Below are 15,669 nucleotides of genomic sequence, written 5' to 3'. Positions count from 1 at the left end.
GTGGGCAGGATTAGAGGACGGACTCCGTGAGTCCAGTGCAGGACCTGACTCATCGTAGGTGCCTGGCTGGTTGAGGTTAACGTGACCGGCACTGCCGTCCCTTTGTCCCGCTGCCTCTGCAAAGGCCCCGCCCCCTGCAGGCTGGAGAGACCCCAACGAGTGGCTGAGAAAACCATCTGAGACAGTGAGAGGAAGCTTCTAGGGAACGGATTCTCCCGAGTGAGGTTTGAATTCTGAGTGAGAGCGTCTGGTATAAAAGTTGAAACGGAGGAGGGGGGGGGCAGGTGGAAGGGCGACGTTTCAACAGTAGAACTGTGGGTACCAGTGAAGCCTTCTGGTACCTTCAGCTGTCTGCTGGTGGCTCCTTGTAACTGACATAAAGACAGAGGGCTGGGGCAGGAGCGGGGTCGGCAGGGAGGAGGGCTAGGCATGGGCAGAGGCAGGGTCTTGCAGGCTCTTCAGTGCCAGGCCCAGGGATTCGGTCCTGTGGGCATTGGGAAGCCACGGGGGTGGGGGACCGTGAACAGGAGTGGGGTGGGGTCAGCACAATTGAGAAACCGACATAATCCAAAGTGATGATAGAGGTAACTCAGAGAAGGCGCCCTGCTCAGCACGTGTGAGTGTGTGTGAGTGTGTGTGTGTGTGTGTGTGTGTATGTGTGTGGTGTGTTGTGGCTTCAAGGGGATCGTCAGGGATTCTTCCAAGGGAGGTGCCGTCTGCTTTGAGTTTATTTTGCTTGTCTGTTCTAATTTTATTGAGATATAGTTGGTTTACAGTGTGGTGTTCATTTCTTCCGTACAGCAAAGTGACTCAGTTATACGTATATGTATTCTTTTTCCTATTCTTTTCCATTATGGTTCATCACAGGATACTGAATAGAGTTCCCTGTGCTGTACAGTATGCTTTGAGTTTTGAAGGACTGTGAGGACCTAGTTAGGCTTGGAAAGCAGTGGCAGGGAGAATCCCAGACAGAGGGACCAGCATGTGTAAAGGCCTCGAGGTGGGAAAGAGCCGTGAGCCATGAGTGTGATTTGATGAGTGGCGGGAAATGAGAAGGGCCTCCGATGCCAGGCTGAGGGGCTGGAATCTGGTCTCGGGGCCTCTGGGGGACCCCAGGAGGCATCAGAAAGCTGGTGGAAGGCTCCAGAGAGGGCAGCCTGATTTGTGTCCCCTCTCTCCCGGGCAGAGCGGGAAGCTGAGCCGGGAGCTGGACTTCGTCAGCCACCATGTCCGCACCAAACTGGATGAACTCAAGCGGCAGGAGGTGTCAAGGCTGCGGATGCTGCTCAAGGCCAAGATGGACGCCCAGCAGGAGCCCAGTAAGCAGGCCAGCGGGGTGGGGCTGGCGACGATGGGGGTCATGGGGCAGCCTCCCTCCCCGGCCTCCAGGTGATTTTGGCAGGTGGAGCCAACCGGGGCCGCATTCTCTCCACCCCTGTAAAATCTGCGTGGCAGATTGATCGAGTTCTCTTCCCAGCACAATCTACTACTAACATGACTCGGGGGATGTTAGTAATCTTAGTTGCTTGGGTGGTTTTTGATGTGTTTTTAATTTTTGTTTTAACAAATCAGGGTCATTTAAAATTTTGATGTCACTTCAAACTTAGAGAAAAGTTGCAAGAATACTACCAAAAACTCTCAAATACCCTTAGCCCAGATTCTGTAATTGTTAACGTTTGCTCCGTTTATCTGTAGTTCACATTTGTGAGTTCCTTGTAGACACCGTGTTCCTTTATGCCTAAGTATTTCAGCGTGATTTTCCTCAGAACAAGTCTTCTCCTACAATACTATAGTACAGTGATCAAAGCCAGGAAGTTCAACAGGTTACACTGTATTTTTCCTTGCTTACTTATTCTTTCTCTCCCCCACTAGAATGATTCTAATTTCCCAGCATTTATATGTGAGGCTATATTTTATAGTCTAATTGTATGGCTAAAAAAGAAAAACAAAAAAAGAAAAGAAAAAAAAAATGTGCCTGGAAGAGGGAGATTTGAGTGGATTTAGATTCCAAGATCCCATCTTATTTCTAACATTCCTAGATATAGTTTCTTGCAGCATGCGTCTGGACCATGCTATTTCTTTTAAATGACTTTATTGAGATATGATTCGTATACCAAACAATTTACCCATTTGAAGTGTACAGTTCAGTGATTAGTATATTCACAGGTATGTGCAACCATCATCAAAGTCAATTTTAGAACACTTTTATCACTCCAAAAAGAATCACTAGACCATGTAACTATCACCCCTCTATTCCCCCCCGGAACCCCTGGCAACCTACCTTCTGTCTATAAATTTGCCTATTATGGACATTTTGTATAGATGGAATCATACGATAAGTGATCTTTTGTGTCTGGCTTCTTCTAGTGTAATATTTTCAAGGTTCATCCACTCTGTAGCATGTATCACTGCTTTATTCCTTTTTAGGGGCAAGTAATATTCCCTTGTCTGGATCTACCATATTTAGTTTGTCCATTCATCCATTGATGGATATGCGTTGTTTGCATCCATTGGCTACAATGGGCCATGCTGTTTTACTCATTGTAGCTTTGTGGGATATTCTGTTACTGCTGGGGCATCTTTTGGCTCGTCACTAAGTGTAAGAAGAATCTCATTTTATTGAGATTTACCTCCAGTTTCTTCTTTCATCTCCTTACCCCCTTGAGGCTTCTGTGTTACAGATGGGGACACTGAACGTTGGTAGATGGTGTTAAGGGTCAGTAAGAGAGCTGAGCTTTGTTTTCATTCCTATCTGATGCCTCTTATCCATTGATCAAATATGTCTTGAGTTCTACTCTGTGTCAGGCACTGAATGGGGTGCTGGGACTCTAAGGTGACCAGACGGGCATGGTCTCCAGCCTCCTTCTGCATAACCATCCATGCTTTCTCTGTCTTGCTGTTTTAATTACTACAGTTTCGGAGTCTGACTTGATCTCTGGTAAACTGGATGTTCCCTTGTCATGAATGAGAAAAAATCCCTCCCATCAATTGGTTGCTTATTACATCCCATACGCTAAGCTATGTACTTCAACTTTTGTCCCTTCAACAACTAAGGAATCTCCAGAATCTGACTACTTCTCTCCACGTCCATTGCTGTCACTGGGTCCCGCTTGGATCAGCGCAGTCTCCTCCTCCCTGGGCACCCTGCCGCCGCCCTTGCTTTTCCCACTATTTCCTGTAGAACAGCCATTCTTAACAGAATCCTGTTAATATCTGGATTCATTTCCTGTGGCCACTGTAACAAATCAGCAACAACTTAGTGGCTTAAAACAACACGCATTTATTCTCTTTACCTTTGGAGATCAGAAATCCAAAATCAGTTTCACTGGGCCAAAATCAAGATGCCAGGGCTTCCCTGGTGGCGCAGTGGTTGAGAGTCCGCCTGCCGATGCAGGGGACGCGGGTTCATGCCCCGGTCCGGGAAGATCCCACGTGCCGCGGAGCGGCTGGGCCTGTGAGCCGTGGCTGCTGAGCCTGTGCGCCCGGAGCCTGTGCTCCGCAACGGGAGAGGCCACAACAGTGAGAGGCCTGCGTACCGCACACACACACAAAAAAAATCAAGGTGTCGGCAGGGCTCTGTTAGTTCTGGAGGTACTATGGGGGCAATCTGTTTCCTTGCCTTTTCCAGCTTCCAAAGCTTCATTCCTAGGCTGGGAATCTCTTCAAATCCAGCAGCGTAGCGTTTTTCTCCAGTCATCACATGGCATTCTTCTGTAGTCAGATCTCCTGCTGCTTCTCTTACAAGGATTACATTTAGCCCCCTTCCCCAGTTAATCCAGGATCATCTCCCCATCTCAAGATCCTTAATTTGATCACATCTGCAAAGTCCCTTTTGCCCCATGAGATCACATATTCGTAGGTTCCAGGGATTCAGATGTGGACATCTTGGGGGGGGGGCCTTTATTCAGCCTATCACAGCACCCAGTTCAAGTCCTGTCCCTCCGGTGCTCAGAACCAGCCATGGCTCCCCAGTGCCCTCAGGATCAAGTCCACACTCCTTGCTGGTTGGAGGCCAAGCTGAGCCCTGCCACGCCCGTCCCAGCCCCTCCCTTCACACGTGTGCCCTCTCACCCGACCCTCTGGCATCAGCACTTTTAGCACGGAGGGTAACACATCTTTCTCACCTTGGGACTTTTGCCTGTGACATTCTTTCTCGGGGCTCTTGGCATGGCCAGTGGAGCTTTGGTCTCAGCCCAGATGTCGCCTCCCTCGTCCTGCCCTGACCGTCCTACGTGAAGAGGCCTCCATTTGTTTGAGTCCTTTGTGGTCGTGTGTTTGTCCCTTACTCACCTGTTCTCCATCTTGACCGGGTGCTCCAGGGGACAGATGCCATCACCGTCTGGTTCCTGCTGTGTCCACAGTGCTAGGCACAGGGTCGGGCCCAGAGTACGGCTCAACACGTATCTGTGGCACGAATAACGAATTATGAGACTTGATCTGTGCCTGTCTCCTGGGTCTGTCCCTCCTCTGGGCTCACCCAGGCCCAGAGCTGCCGCCACTACAGCCTGAATCACCTGGATTCCAGGCTGTGTGTGTGCCTTTCGTCCCCACCAGCCCAGGAGCCACTGGAGGCGCAGGCCCGGGTCTGATTCACATGGGGGCCCCCAGGAGGCCTCTCAAGATGTGTGTCCAGTGGATGAGTGGGTGCCAAGTGTGTCCTGCTCTCTGCCGGGAAACTCTCGTACACGGAGGCTGCATTACTTTGCTAGGCCTTCTGTAACAAAGTACCACAGACCGGGTGGCTGAAACAATAGGCATTGATTGTCTCACAGTTCTGGAAGCCAGTAGTCAAAAATCAAGGTGTCAGCAGGGGGTGGTTCCTTCTGAGGGCTGTGCGGGAGAATCTGTTCTGGGTCTTTCTCTTTGATTTGGAGATGGCCACTCCCCCCCCCCCCCCCCGCCATGTCTATTCACATTGTCTTCCCTCTGTGTGTGTCTCTGTGTCCAAATTTTCTCTTTTTTTTTTTTTTTTTTTTTTTTTTTTTTCGGTATGCGGGCCTCTCACTGTTGTGGTCTCTCCCGTTGCGGAGCACAGGCTCCGGACGCGCAGGCTCAGCGGCCATGGCTCACGGGCCCAGCCGCTCCGCGGCATGTGGGACCCTCCCGGACAGGGGCACGAACCCGCGTCTCCTGCATCGGCAGGCGGACTCTCAATCACCGCGCCACCAGGGAAGCCCCAAATTTTCTCTTTTTATAAGGACTCCTGTCATATGGGATTAGGGCTCATCCTCATGACCTCATTTTTAACTTGATCACCTCTGTAAAGCCCCTCTCTCCAAATAAGGTCACATTCTGAGATACTGGGGGCTATCAACCTCCCTGTGAATTTGGGGGCACGCAATTCAACCCATAACAGAATTAAGCGTCATGTGCTCTGGAGCCCAACTAATCCTCACTCTGCCTCTTCCTAGATAGTGACCTAGACGTCACTTCCCCTCTCTGGGCCTCAGTGTTCACATCCATAAAATGGGATAATCACAGAACCTATGTGAGATTTTTGTGAAAAGTAAATGCATTCATATGTTTAATATGTTTAGAGCAGGGCCTGACACATCGTACATGTTTGATACATGTTGGTTATCATCATGGTTATTATTATTTTCAGCATCAGACCCAGTTGTGGCATCACCTCCTCCAGGAAGCCTTCCCTGATTGCTCCAGGCTCATTCAAGCCATCCTCTGTGGGCTTCTGTGCCCTCTGTGACCTCCTTAAGAGCACATTCAGCCCAGGATAGTTTTGGTTTGTTTGATTTTTGTTTGGTTTTTTGCCATGCTATGCGGCTTGTGGGATCTTAGTTTCCCAACCAGGGATCGAACCGGGGCCCCCAGCAGTGGAAGTGCTGAGTCCTAACCACTGGACTGCCAGGGAATTCCTGCAGGATAGGGATTTTGAAAGAAAGAACGTTCCATGAGTTGTTCATCCCCCCCACCCACCCCATCTTCCCTCTCATCCAGATGTACAGTTGGATCACCTGAGCCTCCTGAAGCAGTTTGAACACCTGGACCCTCAGAATCAGCACACATTCGAGGCCCGGGACCTGGAGCTGCTGATTCAGACAGTAGGTTGAGGGGGACCTGGGGGCAGAGGACTGAGGGAAGCTTTGTAGAGGGGGAGAAGGGAGCAGAGGCTGGGCTGTGAGCTCACTCACCCCTGCCTGGTGTTCTCTGAGGCCAGGGCTGCAGAAGGGCTGGCTGTGCCTAAAAACCTTCCCCAGATTCTCTACAGGAAAGCGGAGTTGTGTGCGTGTGTGTCAGGGTCGGGGGGTTGGCTCCACTCACACCTGGATTCAAATCCCTCCCCTATGACTGGGGGCAGGAGTTCCCTCTGTGTCCTTGCTGTAGGCAGAATAATAGCCCCTCAAAAGACGTCACATGCTGTCTGCAGAACCTCTGACTCTGTGACCTGATGTGGCAAAACGGACTTTGCAGTTGTGATTATTAAGCTGAGGAGCTTGAGATGGGGGGGGTGAGCCTGGGTTATCCACGTGGGCCCTAAGTGTCATCACAAGGGTCCTTGTAAGAGGGATGCAGGGAGTTCCCTGATGGCCTAGTGGTTAGGATTCTGGGCTTTCACCGCCAAGGCCCAGGTTCAGTCCCTGGTTGGGGAACTGAGATCCCACAAGCCATGTGGTACGGCCAAAGAAATTAATAAATAACATAACATAAAATTTAAAATGAGGGAAGCAGAGGGAGATCTGACTACAGTAGAGGGAGGCAGTGTGGCGACCAAAGCAAGGTGGCTCTGCTGCTGACTTTGAAGATGGATGAAGGGGCCACAGGCACGTATGCAGCTCTAGAAACTGGAAAAGGCAAAGAAGAGGGTTCTCTCCTGGAGTCTCCGGAAGGAGCACGTCTCTGCCAACACTCTAATTGCAGCCCAGTGAAACTGATTTCAGACCCTGGCCCCCATGCTGTAAGATGATGCGTGTGTGTTAAGCCACGATAAATAATAATTTGTTAGAGCAGCACAGGAACAAATGTAGTCCTCATGTGAGAAGTACGATCTACAACCCTGCCTCGTGGGGAAGGCCAAGTTCGGGGCTGGGGAGCGGCAGGAGACGCTCAGGTCTGCCCCTGACTCTTCCTTGCTCACATGCCTTCTGTAGCTCCCCAGCACCCCCAGGACGGAACCTACGTCTCTGCCTGACTTGAGCCTCAGCCTGCTTTTCTGGCTGACTGGAGCTCCATCTAGTGGCCATGAAGATAATAGCCGCCATTTGATTGAGTCCGTGCCTGACCTTCGTCCCGGAGAGATGGTTCTGCCGCTTATTTCCAGAACATTCCAGAAACCATCCGCTTTCCTGCGGCTGCTCTGTCATTCTCCTGGTCTCAACCCCAGAGATGGGCTCCTTGCTTCTGCCTTCCACACTCAACAGCAGGGTTTCTCAACTCGGCACTCTTGACACTTGGGGCTGGAGAATTCTTTGCTCTGGGGGCTGTTTGTGCATTGTGTAATGTTTAGCAGCATCCCTGGCCTCTGTCCACTAGATGCCAGTAGACCTCCCCTAGTTGTGACAACCAACAATATCTTCCAACATTGACTGCTGTGCCCTGGGGACCGCAGTCACCCCAGGTTGAGAACCTCCGTCTGTTCCCCACACAACAGCTGTATTGGTTTTCTATTGCTGCCATATAACAAATTACCACAGACTCAGTGAGTTAAGACAACAGAAAGCTATCCTCTCAGGGTTCTAGAGGCCAGAAGTTGAACATCGGTATCACTGGGCCAAAACCAAGGTTTCCTTAGGGGCGTCTGCTTCTTGCCTCCTCCAGCTCCTGGGGGTTGCCAGCATTCCTTGGCCTGTAGACACATCACTCCAGTCTCTGCCTCCACCACCACATGGCATCCTCCCTGTGTCTCTCTGTGTCTTCTCTGTAGCCTTCTTGTAAAGACACTAGTCATTAGAATTAGGGCCCACCCTAATCCAGTAGGACCTCATCTTAACTAATTACACCTGCAAAGATCCTGTTTCAAGGTCAAGTCACATTCTGAGGTTCTCGGTGCACATGAATTCTGGGGGGACCCCATACAACCCGGTATAGTATCGTTATCACCATTTTCCAGAGGCAGAAACTGAGGCACAGAGAGAACGAGTAACTTGCCCAAGGCCACACAGCTGGCGGGATTTGTTCACATGGCAGAGCCTAGATTTGAACCCTGGGCAGAATAATTAGAGAACCTCATGTTGTTTACTCTCTAGCTGTACTGCTTTCCATATTAAGTCACCTCATGTGCTGTTCCTTATTATTTATTCCTCCAAGATCTTGAGGTTGTGGAGGACTTGAAAGAAGTGAGTTAAAGTTGCTATTGTGTAACCATCCTCGTCTTTTGACCGAAGAGGGGAGGCTATGTATTATGGGACAAAAGTGACATCGGGACATAAGACCCAGCACACGTGGAAGTTGGACCAGGTTCAGAGCCAAAGGCCTGGCACTCGGAGGTTGGAATTAGGGGCTGGGCATAGAAGTGAGGCGAGAGTGACGGTCTGCCTTTCCCCAGGCCACCCGGGACCTGGCCCAGTACGACGCAGCCCATCATGAAGAGTTCAAACGCTACGAGATGCTCAAGGAACATGAGAGACGCCGTTATCTGGAGTCCCTGGGAGAGGAGCAGCGAAAGGAGGCAGAGAGGAAGCTGGAAGAGCAACAGCGCCGGCACCGAGAACACCCCAAAGTCAATGTGCCTGTAAGGACCCCCATTCATGCCTATCCTCCCCCAACCATGTCCAGCTTTCCAAGCTCCACAAGAAAGGAGCTGAAAAACCACAACTCCCAGCAGACCTTGAGGCAAAAGGCCCCTTTTAATATACCCAGCTACCTCCAGGGGCTGCTGGGAGTTGTAGTTTTCTTGCTTGAGGGGAACGACATTTGAGGGATGGGGGTAAAGGGTTCTCTAGCTTTATCCTATGGGACCCAGACCTCTTGCTCATGAGCCCCCGGCTCTCCCTTCCACAGGGCAGCCAAGCCCAGTTGAAGGAGGTGTGGGAGGAACTGGATGGATTGGACCCCAACAGGTTTAACCCCAAGACCTTCTTCATACTGCATGGTAAGGTGGGGAGGGAGTCCCAAGACCCAGGCTAACGCTGAGGCTCTGACCTTTCTGGGGCCTGAATGCTAAGAAGGGGTCTCCCTAACTCACAGGGCTTAGGGAGACCAAAGAGGTCTGAGCCCCTCTCCCCTGGCGGTCTAGAAGGCCCCATCCCTCCCTGGTGTCGGGAATAGGATCTTCCATGGAAGAGTTCATCCTTTTTTCTGGGATACATGAGGCCTCTGGGTCCTGAGGACTGACTGGTGTCCCTAACTGAGCAAACCAGGCTTGGCTAGGCCTGGCCCCCCCGCCCCCCCATGGCAGCCCAGAAGCCCCGGTCACTTCTGGGGGCCCTGTTGCTAAGCAGGGGCTGCTCCCCAGTAACCAGGCCTCCAGGGACCCGTGAAGCCCCTTCTCCATGGTGATTCAGGCCCATGGTCCCCTTCATTTTCTTCCTGTCTGGAAACATCACCTCTATGTCCAGCCTCTAATTCCAATCTCCAAATGCCAGGCCTTTGGCTCTGAATCTGGGTCGTATGTCCTGATGTCACTACTCTTTTTTTTTTTTTTTTGCACCGTGCGGCTTACGGGAGCTTAGTTCCCCGACCAGGGACCGAACCGGGGCCCTCGACAGCGAAAGTGTGGAGTCCTAACCGCTGGATCACCAGGGAATTCCCCTGATACCACTTTTTGCCAGGCCCCCTCAGGTGTGCCCAGGAACACGAACCAAATGCTATAGCCTGTCGCCAGAGCTTAGCAGGGTCTGATTCATTCATTCAGCAAATGTTTACTAAGAGACCTCTAAGGACCAAGCGCTCACGGAGACCCTGTGTATACAGCTGTGAACAAAAGAAAGTCCCCCTGGCATCACAGAGCCAGTGATCAGGCAAACAGATAATTCTGTATTTCAGCGAATCTAAGTGACCATGGAACATAAGATGAACACTTGAACACTTGAATTTTACATAAACTGCCCATTAAACTAACGCATCATCAATGATAAGATGCCTCCCAATTTTATGGATGATAAAATATGGGGAGAAAAAAAGTGCATCTTAGAATCAGTGAAGTAGGTTCTATAGTAGATGATCAGGTAGTCACATTACCATGGAAAGGAGGACAGTGAGATTCAAGGTCTAGAATGATGATTTTAGATAGCCTGGTCCGGAAAGATTTTTTGCTAGACCAGCACTGTCCAATAGAACTTCCTATGCTGATGGAAGTGTTCTGCAGCTGTGTTGTCCAATACAGCAGCCACCAGCCCCATTTGGCTTTTTTTTTTTTCTTTTTCTTTTTTGGCTGTACAGTATGGAATGTGGGATCTTAGTTCCCCAGTCCTAACCATTGGACCACCAGGGAAGTCCTTTTTTTTTTTTTTTTTAAACGAATGAGGTAATTTATTAACCCAGCATCATTTGTTCTTTTTTTAAAATTAATTTTTATTGGAGTATAGTTGATTTACAGTGTTGTATTAGTTTCTGCTATACAGCAAAGTGAGTCAGTTATGCATATACCCATATCCAGTCTTTTTTAGATTTTTTTCCCATATAGATCATTATAGAGTATTGAGTAGAGTTGCCTGTGCTATACGGTAGGTTCTTATTAGTTCCCATGTGGCTATTATTATTAATTAAGCACTTGAAATGTGGGTTTTACAACTAAGAAATTGAATTTTTTTAATCAATTAAAATTTTTTTAAATTTATTTATTTTTGGCTGCGTTGGGTCTTCATTGCTGCACGCACACTTTCTCTAGTTGCATTGAGCAGGGGCTACTCTATGTTGCAGTGCGCGGACTTCTCATTGCGGTGGCTTCTCTTGTTGCGGAGCACGGGCTCTAGACGTGTGGGCTTCAGTAGTTGTAGCACGTGGGCTCAGTAGTTGTGGCGCATGGGCTTAGTTGCTCCGCGGCACGTGGGATCTTCCCAGACCAGGGCTCAAACCCGTGTCCCCTGCATTGGCAGGAGGATTCTTAATGGCTGCACCACCAGGGAAGCCCCTGCTCAATTAAATTTTTTAAAATTTGTAATTGTAAAATGCACTTGACATAAAATCTACCATCTTAGCCATTTTTAAGTGTACATATCAATAGCGTTAAGCATACTCACATTATTGTGCAACAGTCTTTTTTCATCCTTGCAAAACTGAAACTGTATTAATCATCAACTCCCTACGACCCCTCCCACATCCCCTGGTAACTTCTCTTTTGTCTATGAATTTGACTCTTCTAGCTACCTCATATAAGTGGAATTGTAGAGTATTTGTCTTTTTTGTGACTGGCTTGTTTCACTTAGCATAATGTCAAGAAAATGAACCTTTCATTGTATTCGATTGTTACTCATTTAAATTTCATTTGCCCCATGCGGCTAGTGGCCGCTGGATTGGACAGCACCGCTCAAGAGAGATGACATTTGAACCAAGACCTCAGTGAAGTGAGGGGGTGAGCCTCGAAGATATTTGTCTAGGTGGGGGGCATAGCAAGCACACGCAGGGGAGAATGAACTTGGTGGGTTTCCAAGGTCACCGGAGCCGAATGCTTGAAGAGAAGAATGATAAGAAAGGGAATTCCTGGGGGGCGTGGGATGAATTGGGAGACTGGGATTGACACATATACACTATTGATACTATGTATAAAATAGATAACTCATGAGAACCTACTGTACAGCACAGGGAACTCTACTCAGTGCTCTGTGGTGACCTAAATGGGAAGGAAATCCAAAAAAGAGGGGATATATGTATACGTATAGCTGATTCACTTTGCTGTACAGTAGAAACTAACACAAGAGTGCAAAGCAACTATACTCCAGAAAAAAAAAAACCTCATAAATAAAAATGACCGGACTTCCCTGGTGGCGCAGTGGTTAAGAGTCTGCCTGCCAATGCAGGGGACACAGGTTTGAGCTCTGGTCCGGGAAGATCCCGCATGTCGTGGAGCAACTAAGCCCGTGCGCCACAACTACTGAGCCCACGTGCCACAACTACTGAAGCCCGTGCGCCTAGAGCCCGCGCTCCGCAACGAGAAGCCACCACAATGAGAAGCCCATGCACCGCAACAAAGAGTAGGCCCCGCTCGCCGCAACTAGAGAAAGCCCGCGCACAGCAACGAAGACCCAACGCAGCCAAAAATAAATACATAAATATATGTATATTTTTTTAAATTACCAATTTAACCATCGTTAAGTGTTAAAAAAAAAAAAAAAGGAATTCCCTGGCGGTCCAGTGGTTAGCGCTGCGCTTTCACTGCCGAGGGCACGGGTTCAATCTCTGGTCAGGGAACTAAGATCCCACAAACGCAGCCAAAAACAAAAAAGAAGAATGATAAGAAAGACTGCTAGGGAGGTAACAGCCACCCTACAGCCAGGGTAAGGAATCTGGATTTTATTCTGTCTTGGGTGAGACACAGCAAAAGGATTTTGAGCAGAGAAAGTGACCCCATCTGCTTTAAGGATGGGCGGGATCTGTCTAGTGGAGAGGAGAGGATGAGGTTCTGAGAGCCAAAGGCAGAAAGTCAAGTAAGGTGCAGGCTAAAGCTTAACCATTGGATTTGCAAGGTCAGGGTTCCTGGCTACCTCCCTGGGCACCAGTGTGGGTGCTGAGCTGAGGGAGCAGAGGAGGCGAAGGCAGTGAGCAAGGTGCATGCGGTGGAGTCTGATTGGCAGGGAGAAGGTTCTTTGGTGATCAGAGTCATCCGTGGGCTGGTTCTCTGGGAGACACCCCTGACACCCCTGTATCCTGGGCAAAGGGCTGATCCTGTGCCCAGATCACTGGGAGCTAGAGATCAAGTCATTCTGCATGACAGCGGGCCCAAGAAGAGTCCCAGTGGAGCCTCAGGACCCTGGTAGGGAAAGGGCTGTCTTAGCGACAGGCCAATGGGCACTGAAGCCTGAAGGCCAGCATCCTACTGTCGGAGACCCGTTGTTACCTATCCTCTGAGAACAGACCTCGCATCAGCCCAGAATTCCTTCTCCAACAGGTCACTTAGGAACTTGACCCACTCCGTCTTCAGTCCCCCAAGACACCTTGTTGTCTCTTCCTCAGATATCAACAGTGATGGTGTCCTGGATGAGCAGGAGCTGGAGGCCCTCTTCACCAAGGAGGTGAGTATCTTGGAAGCCATGGGCGCAGAGGATGCCCGGGTCAGCGACGTGTCCCCTTGGGATCCTAGTAGTCCCCTCGGGTCCAGGGGGAAAACTACAACTCCCAGCAGCCCCTGAGGCAAAAGGAGGCCGGCAGGAGTGGCAGGGTGTCACAAGGACTGATGGGAGTTGGAGTTGTCTGTGTGTGTGTTAGGAGGTGGGGTAGCCTGGGAAAGAGCTTGCCCGGGACCTCTCAGTACGTCCTGCTTTTTGCTTCCCTGCAGCTGGAGAAGGTGTATGACCCAAAGAACGAGGAAGATGACATGCGGGAGATGGAGGAGGAGCGGCTGCGCATGCGGGAGCACGTGATGAAGAATGTGAGAGGAGGGCCCTGGGCAGTGGGGGGGGTAGGGGTGGAGGGAGGTCCAGCTCTGTTGCTTACGCTTACCTGGCTCCCCAGGTGGACACCAACCAGGACCGCCTCGTGACCCTGGAGGAGTTCCTTGTATCCACGCAGAGGAAGGAGTTCGGGGACACCGGGGAGGGCTGGGAGGTGAGGACACGGAAAATACTCTGGATCCTGTACCTCTCTCTCCCAGACCTACCCCTTCTTTCAGGGTCTCTGGCCACTCCTCTTTCTCTCTGGGTCTCTGACCTCCAAGCCCCCTAGCTCTCTGTCCCCTCAGCCTCCTGGGTCCTTGGCTCCCCCCGTCTGGGTCCCTGTTCTCCCACTGCTCCACTCTGGGCCTTTATCTCCCTTCCCACCTCCCACTCAGGTCTCTCCATCCACATGCATGGCCGAGGCCTCCCAGCCTTCCCTGAACCTCCTCCATTAGCGGGGCCAGGGCTAGAGTCACCCTGCTGATGGCCCCTGTCCTCACCCCGGCAGACAGTGGAGATGCACCCTGCCTACACGGAGGACGAGCTGAGGCGTTTTGAGGAGGAGCTGGCTGCCCGGGAGGCAGAGCTCAATGCCAAGGCCCAGCGCCTCAGCCAGGAAACCGAGGCTCTGGGGCGCTCCCAGGGCCGCCTGGAGGCCCAGAAGAGAGAGCTGCAGCAGGTGACTGGCCAGGGAAGGGGGTCCATCCTCTGAGTCCCTGGTGGCCCTTGTCCTAGTGTGTCCAGAAGGGCGGAAGGCTTGCAGCCACTGTGTTAATCACTGGTAGATCCTTGGGTAGCAGCTGCCATCTTGAGTAAGGGCAGACGTTGTCCCCATCCCCGGCTGCTCTGTGGCTGCCATGTTGGATAAGGGCAGTGAGGTCGTAAGCAGGAGAAAGGGGAAAGACTGAGGAGGGAGGAGGAGGCTTCCCTGTCCCAAGGTGTGACCCAAGCCATGACCAGGGAGGGAGAACTGGATCTTTAACTAGTATTAAGCCCAACTTTCAATGAGGGAGAAAAACTGAGGCCCATGGAGAAGGGGACTGGTCCATGACCACTTAGCAGGTTGCCATGGAGACTCAACATCATACCCTCTTGCCTCTGTGATCTCCCCCACCCCCTGCAGGCCGTTCTGCAAATGGAACAGAGGAAACAGCAGCAGCAAGTCCACAACAACCCAGCACCCGGCCCCGAGGGACGGCTCAAGTTCCACCCAGACACAGGTGCTGGCCCCTGGGCCCCGGGGGCAGGGACAGAGCTCGGGGCCCAGACTCCTGGGTCTGAGGGAGGAGGGGCTGGTACGTCTAGTGCTACCATTTTCTTCCTCCATTTCCAGATGATGCACCTGTCCCAGCTCCAGCTGGTGACCAGAAGGCTGTGGATCCTTCAGAAAAGAAAGTTCCAGAACAGACCCCCAAGCTGCCCCAGCTGGAGTCACAGCACCTGTAATCCTTCTGGGACCCCAGTCCTCTGGGTTCCTACTGAAGCTGATGGGAGGGGGATGAGGTGTCACAATCAACCTCCTTGGGGGGCCTGGCAACACCTGTGGCCTGCTGGGTGGGGTGGGGTGCGGGGATAGGATGGCACTTTCCATACTGCTGCCCAAGCCCTGTATCTGCTGCCTCAGCTTCCACAGCCTTCCAGTCTGTGGTCCCTTCTTTCTGTCCCCCTCCAAGGGACCTGCCTTCGCTTGTCCAGTCAAGTGCTCACCGGCTCAGCCTACCTTAGGGAAGCCCCCTCCCTCCCAAAAGGGTCTGCTCCATGCCTGTCTTTCTAGTTGCTTTGGCCTCAATGCCCAGGTTGTGGCCACTCTGGAATCTTGCATCCCCACAGCTACTGGAATCCTGCCTGCTGCTCTGGGCCCAGCTTCTGTTGGTTTATGGGGCTTGGGTGGTCCCTTAAGACCTTTCTCTACCTTTTGTGGGACCAGCGATGCCTCAAAAACAGTGTCTCCCCCACGGCTGGTGTGCGGGCCAGAAAAGTCCTCAGCATAGCTGATCACCTCTCACACCAGGAGTCCTGACATCTTGGCCCCCAGCCCCTTCCCCACACAACCCCAGAGGGTCACAGAGCTGACCCCACCCCGGGATCAGGTTCCAGCCCCTCAGCCTTTCTGGCCTTATCAATCACGTGGCTCCCTGCCCTGCTCTGTACTCTGGTTCCAACCAAATACACTTTCTGGAACAAA

At 51.3% G+C, this 15,669-nt stretch overlaps 2 protein-coding genes across 2 annotated transcripts in view; one reads left to right on the top strand and one right to left on the bottom strand.

The window, feature by feature from the left end:
- TULP2 (TUB like protein 2) overlaps positions 1–4,342 on the bottom strand; it is a 16,696-nt gene extending 12,354 nt beyond the window's left edge. Inside the window, exon 1 of the mRNA XM_067018585.1 lies at positions 4,291–4,342. The gene's annotated coding sequence lies outside the window, so the exon portion shown is untranslated. The remainder of the gene's footprint in view (positions 1–4,290) is intronic.
- The window catches only part of NUCB1 (nucleobindin 1), a 20,835-nt gene extending 5,166 nt beyond the window's left edge, over positions 1–15,669 (top strand). The window contains exons 4-13 of the mRNA XM_059045147.2: positions 1,187–1,319; positions 5,956–6,059; positions 8,501–8,686; positions 8,956–9,046; positions 13,066–13,124; positions 13,388–13,480; positions 13,564–13,656; positions 13,993–14,163; positions 14,608–14,704; positions 14,818–15,669. Coding sequence (XP_058901130.1) covers positions 1,187–1,319; positions 5,956–6,059; positions 8,501–8,686; positions 8,956–9,046; positions 13,066–13,124; positions 13,388–13,480; positions 13,564–13,656; positions 13,993–14,163; positions 14,608–14,704; positions 14,818–14,930 — 1,140 coding nt within the window. The 3' untranslated portion in view covers positions 14,931–15,669. The remainder of the gene's footprint in view (positions 1–1,186; positions 1,320–5,955; positions 6,060–8,500; positions 8,687–8,955; positions 9,047–13,065; positions 13,125–13,387; positions 13,481–13,563; positions 13,657–13,992; positions 14,164–14,607; positions 14,705–14,817) is intronic.

This window comes from Kogia breviceps, chromosome 18, assembly GCF_026419965.1.
Source record: "Kogia breviceps isolate mKogBre1 chromosome 18, mKogBre1 haplotype 1, whole genome shotgun sequence".
NCBI classification, from domain to species: domain Eukaryota; kingdom Metazoa; phylum Chordata; class Mammalia; order Artiodactyla; family Physeteridae; genus Kogia; species Kogia breviceps.
The sequence above is the reverse complement of the archived record's forward strand: the minus strand, read 5'-3'. Positions and strand labels throughout refer to the sequence as shown.